Consider the following 12,368-nt stretch of genomic DNA (forward strand, 5'->3'; position numbering starts at 1 on the left):
GGGGCAGTGTACTTACTTTCATTTCTCTCTTTCAGGATCATAAAGATCAAGTAACTTGTGTAACATACAATTGGAATGATTGCTACATTGCTTCTGGATCTCTTAGTGGTGAAATTATTTTGCACAGTGTAACCACTAATTTATCTAGTACTCCTTTTGGCCATGGTAGTAACCAGGTACAGTATGAGTTTATTCAGAGTAAAATTGGTAAGATAGATTTTGAATTGTATCTTACATAAGACTGTGAATTTAAATTTTTGAAATGCTTGATTGAAAAACTTTAGCTATTTTTAAATGGTAGTGTTTTAAAATATTCAGATAGCAAGCTAATTCATACTAGATTATGGTGCTTATATAAATTTTATTATGTAATCAAATAGTCACATCCTTCTAGACTATAACTATATACAGCATAATAAAATACAAATAGTTGTTAATAGGTTAAATGTAAAAAATGGATATTAATCTTTCTACAGCATTACTGTTATAGAAATGTGTCACATAGCTCAGATTTTGTCAGCTGCAAGACAGATACACTCATAAATACTGTTTTGTGGACATGGAATGATTGAGTGTGTTTAGGCAGAGAGTAATTTAAGTTTTGTATTTTTGTTTTTGTAGGTATGTGATAAAGTATCGAAGCTTATATATTTCAGGTTAATATAAGAGTGTTTTGGGAAACTTTTTAAAAGGAAAATAAGTCAATTTTTTTCCTCTATAAAAAATGTTCAAAAGAATAAATTCAGTTTTTCAAGGAACCTAACTCTTGGTTGACTTTCCATAAAATTCGCCATAGAAATTTCCCATGAGGTGCAAGTTCTTTCAATTTTTACTTAATTGTAATCTCTTTGGCCATAACTATTATAAAATATGGGAGATCTTCACTTTTGGGAAGTAGTTTTTTTAAATTATTACTTGAATAGTATTTAGTGCTTAAAAAATTTAGTGGATATGAAAAGCATACAGGAAAAAGTCTTTTTTAAGTTTCATATATATTGGGGAATAATACAGATATATAAATGGTATTATGAGTAAGTGATATAAAACAGTCTTATGGTGATTCAGAACAGCTGAGAGAAGACTATCTGGGAATAAAATAGGGAAAATTGAAAGGGTTGGGGAGTTTCAGCTACGTCTAAGGCTTATTGATTTTGTTTTTACTATGACAATATAAACTGGCCTCTTTGCCAATTATTTGTTTCTAACTTGTATTGGGATTACTCTTTTTTTGCTTGTTTGTTTGGTTTTTTAGGCGGAGTCTCGCTCAGCTGCCCAGGCTGGAGTATAGTGGCGCAATCTCAGCTCACTGCAACCACTGTCTCCCGGGTTCAAGCGATTCTCTTGTCTCAGTCTTCCAAGTAACTGGGATTACAGGCACCCAACATCATGCCCAGCTAATTTTTGTATTTTAGTAGAGATGGGGTTTTCACCATGTTGGCCAGGCTGGTCTTGGACTCCTGACCTCAGGTGATCCACCTCCCTCGGCCTCCCAAAGTGTTAGGATTACAGGTATGAGCCACTGCACCCGGCCAGGGTTAGTCTTTTTTACGTGTCCACATTATTGGTGGAACCATGGCCTGTTTCTTTGTCCTCAGTCTATTTTCTAGTTTCTTGCCTTACATGGAGAAGATGTATAATAAATATTTGAATGTATGAATATTTTTAGAGTTGACAAAGATTTTGTTAGGCAAATATAAAGCTTTAGAAGAGGGATTTTTTTTTTTCTTTCTTAGAGAGTCTTACTCTATTGCCCATGCTGGAGTGCAGGGGAATGATCATGGCTCACTGCAGCCCCAACTCCTGGGCTCAAGTGGGAGCCTGGCTAATTTTTTTTTTTTTTTTTTTAATATTAGAGACAGGGTCTCAGTATGTTGTCCAGGCAGGTCTTTAACTCCTGGCCTCAAGTGATCCGCCTGCCTCAGTCTCCCAAAGTGCTGGGATTACAGGCATGAGCCACCACACCCAGCTGGGAGAGGGATGTTTTACATGGAGGAAATCACATTAACAAAAATAAGGAGAAAGAAAATTGCATGGGCTTTATATAGGACCAATGTGAGAAAAGATTGGAAAAGGGTAAATATGAATATAGTATTGATGTAAGACTGAATGTCACACAAAAGACTTGTTTTGGAAGGTATTTAGGGAAATTAATCAGAGTTTTTAATTAGTTGAATGTCAGAATCATAGAATCCTTGAACATTAAAAATAGCCTTTAGAGGTAATCTCGCTTTCTGCATTTTATGGATGAAGATAAATGATTTGCCAAAGGGATGCTCTTTAGAATGTGCTAATATTGTCATAAAAGCAGGAACTTATTATATTTTGTTTTGGTGATTTTTATTTATATTTTGATAAAGGAGAGACATAAAGTCTAAGCCTATAAACTTTGGAACTATTGTGAAAAAAATCATTAATGTTCAAATATCTTTTTTAAGGACATAGAGTAACTTTCTTTTTTTGTGTGTGTTAGAAGCATGACAAATTTATAAATTTTGGACTGACTTTTCAATACCATAAAAATTAGACCAGATACTACTATGTATATTCTTATACTTCAATTTTTATGCTTATTGTATCTTGCTAGAGAGTTTTCTTATTAAAATCAGACATGAAGGAATATTCCTGAAAACATTAGGTTTGACTATACCTTTTGGCCTAATTTTGTGTAAAAGATTTAAATTTTTTTAAAACAATTGAGGTGTAACTTACAATAAAGTGCAGTGCATATATCTTAAGTGTACAGCTTGTTGAATTTTTATGTATACGTAAATACATTGGTGTAACTACTAACAAAATCAAGATATAGTACATTGCCAGCACACCAGAGGACTTGATTTTGTCTTTTCCAGTCACTACCTCATATTTTATGAAAGGAATCATATGTGGGCCAGACGCGGTGGCTACCTGTAATCTCAGCACTTTGGGAGGCTGAGGCAGGCAGATCCCTTGAGCCCAGGAGTTCAAGACCACCTTGGGCAATGTGGCAAAACCTCATCTCTATTAAAAATATAAAGAAATTCACCAGGCATGGTGGTGCATGCCAGTAGTCCCAGCTGCTTGGGAGGCTGAGGCAGGATGATCACTTGAGCCTGGGAGGTTGAGGCTGCAGTGAGTTCTGATTGTGCCACTGCACTCCAGCCTGAGTGACAGAGTGAGACCCTGTCTCAAAAGAAAAAAAAAAGCAAGGAATCATATGTGTCTGGTTTCTTTTAGTCATCATTACATTTGCTTGGTTGCATGGAATAGTAGTTCATACTGTATTAATTCTGTGTAGTGTTTCCTTATATGAATGGGCCACCATTTATCCATTCTTTTGTTGATGAGCAGTGAATTGTCTTGTTTTAGCTGTTACAAGGTAGCTACCATGAATATTTTTGTACAAGTCTTTTTTTAAGATACATGTTTTTATTTATTTTGAGTAAATACTTAGGAGTGGAATTGCAGGATTGTAGCATAGGCATACAGTTTTACTTTATGAAAAATTGCCAAAACATTTTCTAAAGTGAAATCCAGCTGGCTGTGAGATCCAGTTGCTCCACATTTTTGCTAATACTTGGCATTATCTGTCTTATTTTTGCCACTTTGATGGTTATGTAGTGCTGTCTCATGGTGGTTTTAATTTGCATTTGTCCATGTTGAATGATGTTAAGTATATTTTTATATGCCTCTTGTGAAGTGACTGTTCAGGTCTGTTGCCCATTTTTATGTTGGGTTATTCGTGTTTTTAAAATTTATTTATAATTTCTTATGTATTGCAGGTAGATTCATTTTGGGGATATGCATGTTGCAAATATCTTCCTTCAGCCATGGCTTGCTGTTTTACTCCTTAATACCTGTTTGTGTGTGTGTGTGTGTGTGTGAGTGAAACTATATGCCTGTTTGCATGTGTGTGTGTGTGTGTGTGTGTTTTAGTGAACAGAAGTTCTTAAATTTAATGAAGTTAAGTCTCATATGTCAGTCTTTTCTTTTATGTTTGTTGCTTTTTGTGTTCTCTTGAAGAATCTTGCCTGCCCCAAGATTTTGAAGATACTATTCTGTGTTTTCTTTTAGAAGCTTTGTTGTTTTATCTTTCTTATTTATGTTTGTTATGATCCATTTCAAGTTAATTTTTGTGTATTGTGTGAAAGAGGGTCCTATAGATATCTAATTGTACCAATGTTATTTATTACAAAGACCAACCTATCCCCACTGAATTACATTAATGCCTTCATGCAAAACTGGTAACTGTATATGTTAGTTTGTAGTCGTTCTATTTTGTTCTGTTGGTCTAGTTTGACTGTTACTAGTTTTGCTTATTGTAGCTTTATGGTAGATCGTGATATTTTTAAGTTCACTGTGACTACTATGGGCCTTTTGCATTTCTAGCTGAATTTTAGAATCAGCTTGCCCATTTCTAACAAAAAATCTGCTTCATTTTGATTAAGATTATATTGGATCTATGGACCAATTTAGGAACAACTACTATCTTAACAATATTGATTCTTCCATGAACATGGTATAACTATCTATTTATCTAAGCCTTTAATTTTTCTTAGCAGTGCTTTGTTTTTACTGTAGAAGGCTTGCATATCTTTTAGTAGATTTATTACCATGCATTTGATTTTTTGATGATACATTTCTAATTGCATTTTTTGTTAAATTTTATTTTCCTATTCTTTGTGGCTTGTAGAGAGAAACAGTTCATATTTGTCTTTTGTCATTTTATCCAAAAATTCTGCTAAATTCACTTAATAGTTTGGACAGTCTTGATTCTTTTGAAAGAATTTGTAGTTTTTTTTTTTTTTTGTATTTACAGTTTATAGACTATCATGGCTGTCATCTGTGAATGATAAGTTTTTATTTCTTATTTCCTAATTTTTATATATGTTATTACTTTTTCTTTATTGCGTTGACTAGGCTCTCCAATCCAGTGTTGAATAGAAGTGATGATAGTGGACATCTTTATTTTGTCCCCAAATTCTGGAAGAAGCATTCAATTTACTACCAAGCATGATAGTCATTGTAAGGTTTGTTTTGTAGATATCCTTTATCTTATTAGGATGCTGTGTATTGTGGGCAGATTTTACTATTTATGTTGGAAGTTTTACATCATTTAGCTCCTATAATTCGTATTTATTCATCCTAGATGAAAGTAGCAATAAGCAATAAGTATACAGTTAACCAAACAGAATGTTGAGTGCTGTGAAAGCAATAAACTGCAGAGTTCCAAGGGAACCTAAAGGAGAGACACCTAAGCCATTTGGGAAGAATGGAAAAGCATTTTAAAGGAAATGATGTCTCAGTGGTAGCCTGAGGAAAAGTCCAAGTTATTCAGACCTGGGTTTTTGGGGAGGGACCAGAGAATGTGGTGAGAGGATTTGGAGAGCATTGTAAGCAGAGGTTATCACAGCATAGAATGCTTACCACCATTTATTGTGTTTCAGCACTGTGATCATTGCATTGAATTACATTGTCTCGTTTAATTTTTGTTACTAACTTGTGAGGTATATGTTCTCATTTTACAAATGAGAAAACAGATTCCAGGACTTTCAGATCATACAACTCTTAATTGACTATTTTACATATCAGCTCTTCAGAAGTGGTAGCATTTTCTTTTGTATATCTAGCTCAGGAGCAGCTGAATATATAAGGGTTTGAGGGTGAAAAGCTTCTGGAAACTTTACACTATTTTCTTGTCTCTTTGTGCAGGAGTCCAACATGTACCTATACCTCTTCCTCACACCAGTATCTTTTAAAATTCTATGTGATAGGTTGCTGTATTGTTAATTTTGAAAGGATTTTCATTGATAACTTTGCACAGGGAACTGAATTAAATATATCTTTTAGTTTAGGAAAACAGTAATGCTCAAAGCTTATCTCTTATCTAAGATCAGATAAACTAGAACTTGAGATCTTCATGGGCCTGTTGCCTCCTGCTTGGGCATTCTGTATCTCTGTAGGATCTTCTGATGTAGCTTTATGTGGTAAGTCCCACATTTATTTGGAGAGCACTAGGAGTAAAGCACCTTAGCTAGCTCAGTGAACTTGAACAAGTTACTTAACTCTCAAGCCTCCTTTTCCTTATCTTTCAAGTGAGAATAATATACTTTCAAAGGGATTTTTTTTTTTGATGGCTAAATGAGATGGTGAGTGTGTTTATCACATTGCCTACCATTTGGTAACAGGTCAGTGGATGTTAGCTATTACTGTGAGCTTTTAATGAATACCAATCCATTAAAATACCTTTTGTGATTTACTTCTCTAAAATGGTTTGAACATCTTTAGATTTAATGTGTTCCCTCCAAACCCAGTTGCAACTTGACCCCAGTGATCATATTTTGTGTTTTAGACTGATTTAAAAATGAGAGCATTAAAGAGGGTGAAAAATTTGACTAGAGTGTGTTGGTTTTTTTCCCCTTTCCCTGGAACAAATGGTTATATTTGTTTTGTGTACCATTTTATTTCATTTTTCTTCAATAAGTTATACCATTAAAACAGAATACATGGGCTAGGAAATGCAAGTTGGCTTCTGCTGGTAAGGATGCAGTCCCAGTTTTCTTAGTGAGGAAAGACAGTTTTCATGATTTTACATACTTATGTTTTCCTTTTATGGGCAGCATAATTTAAACCTTTGGAATTTTTTTTTTTTTTTCAAATTAGTTTTTTTTCCTGCAAGCAGTACTGCCTGTTTTATCTGATTGTGGCCCAAAGCATCGAATTGCTACTTAATGAATGTTTATTAATTAAAAAAACGTGTTAAGATTTCTCAAAATTCATTTCAGTTAAAAAATATCGTGGCCAGGCACAGTGGTTCACACCTGGAATCCCAGCACTTTGGGAGGCCAAGGCAGGCAGATCACTTGAGCCCAGGAGACCAGCCTGGGCAACATGGTGAAACGCCATCTCTACAAAAAATGCAAAAATTAGCCAGGTGTGGTGGTGCGCGCCTATAGTCCTAGCTACTGAGGAGGCTGAGGTGAGAGGAGGGATTGAGCCTGGGAGGTTGAGGCTGCAGTGAGCCATGACTGTGCTGCTGCACTCCAGCCTGCGTGACAGAGCAAAAAAAAAAAAAAAAAAAAAATTGTGTGTGTATGTGTGTGTGTGTATAATATATATCATGTTCATTTAAACAGTGTTCATAAAAATTTCAAATCTGTCAAAAAGTTGACATAATTGAATTCAGTCTGTTACTTAGGCCAATTTCTGTGATCAGTTTTACTTATTGAGAAAAATGGTAAATAGGGCACATCTATGATTAAATTAAAAATTTTTCTATTTTTGCTTCTATGAACAATATGAATTTCAAATCTTTAAAAATGATCAAATTAGTGTCTTAGTGAAAGCGATAGGAATGTGGAATCTCACAGAATCTGCATCATACTGAATTGTATATATTGAAATAAGATTTCCTGAGTATATTTAGAATCCAACTTTGAAATGTCTGAGCTGAATTAAAGTTATTAGCTTTATGTGGATCACAGTGTCTTTCTACAGGGGAAAAGAGCCTTGCTGCTTCTGCAGAACTCCTGGGCTGACAGACTACTTAGGTTATAATTGCATGTCACTCTTTAGCAAGTTTAGCATCGTAGGCTCACAAATAGGCTAACTTGTGTTACCTTTCTCAAGCTGCAGCCTTTTCCAAAGCAATTACAAATGTCAATCTATTGCATTGATTCCTTACATTAAAAAATGATCTTTAAATGTAGGTTTTCTGTGACATTTCAGTATATGTTATTCAGTATATGTTAAATCCATTTGCTTTTCCTAAATGAAATGTTTTATGTATAGATTTTGTAAGCATTAATAGTCTGCTTGAGTATGGAGATCTGGTAAATGTAAATATTAATTACATTTTTAGAAATAATAGTTTTCTCAAGAATGAATCTATTCTAAATTGGTTTATTTCATTGACTGGTTATATTTATACCAGAATTGCAGCACTCAAAAACTTTGACTACAAAGACTTTTTATCTAGAAGTGGTCTTTTTTATGTTATATAGGAGCATTGGTATAAAATGTTTATATGATAACATTTCTTTGATTCTCTATATATTTCTGTAGTATTTGTATACACTTGACTAGCCTATATCATATGTTCTTGAGCAATTTTATAATTGACATGTAGGCACAAAATAAATGGAAAATCTGTATATTTCTTCTTAAAGACTTTTCTCCTTCTATTTTTCTCTTCTAAATTTTCTTCAGTAGAAAGCTATTTGAAAGATGTTTTCTAACAGTGTTTCTATGTATAGCTCTGTCTTCTGTCCATATAGTTAATACTCATTCTGTTTGTCCAATCATGTTTTCTGCCTGTTCTCATTAGTGATCTACCCTGGGTATCCTCATATTATTAGTCTTCATAACCATAATTTTTAATGACTGGATGTATTTCATTATTCAATGCCATCATTTACCTAAACAATCCTCTATTGTTTTATTTTCCAAATTTTTATAATAAAAATGAGCACATGTTAATATTGTTTTCATAAGTATGTATCTTCTGATTTTTGATTCTTTTCTTTGAGAGTACAAGTTCTCTTTCAACGTAATTTAGTAGCAGGCTTACATTTTCTTTAAGGAGCTTAAGTGTTACCCTATTATCTTTGGTCTCAAATGTGTGATGTGATTTCATAGCTTTTGAAACCCTTTTAAGTCACTAGTTTTTTATTCCTAGGTTATTCAAAGGAATTTTTTTTTTCTTTAAAGCCACGTAATTTTTCTAGAATATATCTTGATGTTGGTCATTATGTATTGCTATTGTTAGGTACATAGTGTGTTTCTTTTTTTTTTTGAGGCAGAGTTTCGCTCTGTCGCCCAGGCTGGAGTGCAGTGGCACTGTCTGGGCTCACTGCAAGCTCTGCCTCCTGGGTTCACACCAGTCTCCTGCCTCAGCCTCCCGAGTAGCTGCGACTACAGGCGCCTGCTACCACGCCTGGCTAATTTTTTGTAGTTTTTTTTAGCAGAGATGGAGGTTTCACCACGTTGGCCAGGATGGTCTCGATCTCCTAACCTCGTGATCTGCCCGCCTCGGCCTCCCAAAGTGCTGGGATTACAGGCGTGAGCCACCACCCCCGGCCCATAGTGTGTTTCTTAATATGTAGTTTCAAGTCTTTTTTTATTTTTGGAAATTTTTCTTAAATTATAATTTTTAGTATTCTTTTTCTCTCTTTGGATTTTTTGTTGTTGCATTTTCTTTGCTTATCTTCAGTGGTTTATCATTTTTTCTCAAGTGTTTTTAAACTTTTTTGTTATTTCTTTTTGATTTTTAAAAATGTCTTCCTTTTTAACCTGTCTTTAAGGTATTGTCTGTTGTGTTTATTCATTTTTGAATTCCTTCTGAATTAGCCTTCATTTTTGAAGAGATTTAAAAAATTTCTAATTCTTCCCCAAGTTCTGACATCTCTTTTCTGAGTTTTAAATTTATGTTTTTTTTCTTAATGTCTTGTATTTTTTTTTTCTTTCTGATCATCTGTTGAGAACGTTTTTCTCCTTGTTCTCTTTGTTTTCATAAGTTTGTGTGGGATATATCTGTGAAATTAGTTTTAGTTTCCCTGAACTTCTAGACAAAAGGAGGTCAAAGTGGCTTTTCTAACTTTACAGAGCTCCCTATTGTTTTCATATATATACACACACACACACACATATATGTGTGTGTATATATATATATATATATATTTTTTTTTTTAATGGCTGCTTGCTTTCTGGGGTCCCCTGACTCTGCTCTACTTTTCCACCTGTCTGTGAACCTTTGTTGCCTTCAGCTCTGTTGCCTCCATCCTGTTCAGGTTTGCTTCCACTTCTAGCAGATCTCCTCAGTGTGGGGCTCTGACCTGAGAGGGACACACTTTCACTGGTCAGTTTTGGAATTCTCTGGCTAAACTGCTCTTGTCCTGACCTTCCTGCAAACCTGTAGCACAGACCTGTTAATGAAGTGGATATTCTGGGTTTTGACTGAGGTTGTAAAATTGGCCACCATGCTTTTCTGTGAATACCTTTTGGCTGTTATGGGCTGCTTCTGTTCTCAGATCTGTCACAGATTCCTTGTTATTCCTTCTACTTCCTTCTGCACAGACACCAGTACCATGAAGGACTTATGGCTGTTAATTGTTTGACCTCTCAGCATGTGTTTGGGGGTTCATGGGGATACCTCATCATCTAGTTTGTTGTAAATGTTGTCTGTGGGATTTTAGTTTTTGGTCATCTAGTTTATTATCTGTTGTAAAACACACACACACACACACTCTCTCTCTCTCTCTCTCTTTCTCTCTCTCTCTTTCTCTGTCTCTCTCTCACATGCTGTGTTGGGGATTTCTAAGACCAGATTTGGTCATTCTCTAGGAGAACTCACAGGATTCTGTATATAGTCATACTCATGGCTATGATTTATTTTATAGTGAAAGAATACAAAGCAAAACCAGCAAAGAGAAAAGTGCATGGGGTGAAGGCCATAGGAAACCAGATGTTAACTTCCAAGGGTCTTCTCCTAGAGTGGATGTGCTTAACCCCTTCCAGGATCAAATTGTGACAACATATATGAAATGTTGTCTACCAGGGAAGCTAGTTAGAGCCTCAGTGCCCAGGGTTTTTATTGGGGGGGGGGGGGGGCTGGTTATATCTAGGAGTCCACTGCCTAACACATACCAAAATTCCAAACTCCCAGAAGGAAATTAGGTGTTCAGCTGTGGTTCAGCCTTAAACCATATCTATCACAAATAAGTTTAGGCAGAGTGAGTGAGCCACTCTTACGAGTTAAGGCAGTGGGACCCCTTCCAAAACCCAAGTTCGCAGATGCTAGCCAAGGACCAACCCTGAGTGTGGGACTTTTTAAAGATAGTCTCAGGCCTGCTTTTCTACATACACATACACACACATACATGCACACACACACGTACGCATGCACTCACAGTATTGACGGACATTCAGAAACTCTGCCACCACCATAACCAGTAACTTCTCAGAGACCTCCCATTGAAAGGATTTTAAGCAAAAGACAAATATGTTGAGATTTTTCAGGTTTGAAGATGTTAGTTACTGCAACAGAGTGCAGGATGGATAGTAAGCCACTGAGAATGGAAATGGGATAACTATGTAGTGGCTTAGGTGACAGATGATTTGTGCTTGATGTAAGGCCCTGGGAATCAAGAAGATAGGATGGAGTCAAAGGAACACTATGTATATTTATGGCCATATATATGTGTGTATGTTCATATGTATGTTAAGATGTTTGTATTAATTTCTTACTGCTTTATAGTGCCTAGTAAGAAAATGATGTGAATGTATGTTCTTATCTGTGCAAAGGGAAGGCTTTTCTAAGCATAAATATAAAGAAGTATAGTTATAAGTCACTGGCAACAAGTTTGATAAATTTAAATATATAAAAATTTAAAACTTCTGACAAAAAGCAAGACAAAAATTCACAAAATTTAAATGAAATAGGGAAGGTATTTACAATGTATGAGAGCAGTTGCAATGTAAGAGCAGTTGCAAATTAGTATTTTAAAAATCTTCATAGCCCAATAGAAAATAGGCAGAGTAGAATAATGAGCAGTTTGCAAAAGAAGAAAGACAAATAGTCATTTCATATTTTCAACTGAGAACCTTTAAGGCATGAACATCAATGAATTACAATTTTTTTCATAAATTAACAATTTTAAAAAAGGATAGTAATCAGAGTACTTGCAAATCAGAAGTAACCCAAATGTCTAACATGATATTATTTAGGTAAATTAGTATACTCATGCATTCATATCTTAAACAGCTATTAAAACCAAGTAGAAAACATTGACATGGCTGTTTATAATGAAGTATGATTCCAGGTTTTCTGTTGATACTCTACTGAATACACAGAAGCATACATACACACAGAAAAATACTTAAAGGATACCCCCTCAAAATGTCAACCACCTTTTCTCTGGGTGGTGGGATTATGGATGGTTTTTCTTCTTCTTTGTGATCAAAAATATTTTTTCTATTAAATAATTATCTTAGTAGAGACTGAAAAACTATAACCTATGGTCTAGCCAACTTATTTTTGTAAAGTTTATTGGAACACAGCCATGCTTTTCATCTATATATTGTGTGTAACTACTTTTAAATAAGTTTTCGAAACCTTCCCCCCCCACCTCTAGTGAGTGGTAGGTTTTTTATATTTAGAAACAATCTCCCTCCTCCACAAACATGCAACATTCTTACACAATAATGTGGTATAGGAAAAAATAGCATTGCTGCTTATACTGCCGGGATTTTTTTTCCCCCCATAAGCTTCTTGATTTAATTCTTTTCTTATAAATAGTTTAGTCTGGAACAAGATAGGGAGTTAATGACTTAAATGCTGCTGATACTGAAATAAGTTAATATTTATTTTAAATATAATTTGGAGGCTGGGTGCG

At 34.9% G+C, this 12,368-nt stretch overlaps 1 protein-coding gene across 16 annotated transcripts in view; it reads left to right on the top strand.

Annotated features, from left to right (window-relative positions):
- NEDD1 (NEDD1 gamma-tubulin ring complex targeting factor) overlaps positions 1–12,368 on the top strand; it is a 71,624-nt gene that overhangs the window by 12,400 nt on the left and 46,856 nt on the right. For all 16 annotated transcript variants that reach the window (XR_008538325.2, XR_008538326.2, XR_001708205.3 and 13 more), the window contains one exon: positions 36–176. Coding sequence is in view for 7 of the 16 variants with exons in the window: in XM_016924021.3 (XP_016779510.1) it covers positions 36–176 (141 nt within the window). In the remaining 9 variants the exon portion in view is untranslated. The remainder of the gene's footprint in view (positions 1–35; positions 177–12,368) is intronic.

The sequence above is a fragment of the Pan troglodytes genome, chromosome 10 (genome assembly GCF_028858775.2).
Source record: "Pan troglodytes isolate AG18354 chromosome 10, NHGRI_mPanTro3-v2.0_pri, whole genome shotgun sequence".
In the NCBI taxonomy this organism is placed as follows: Eukaryota; Metazoa; Chordata; class Mammalia; order Primates; family Hominidae; genus Pan; species Pan troglodytes.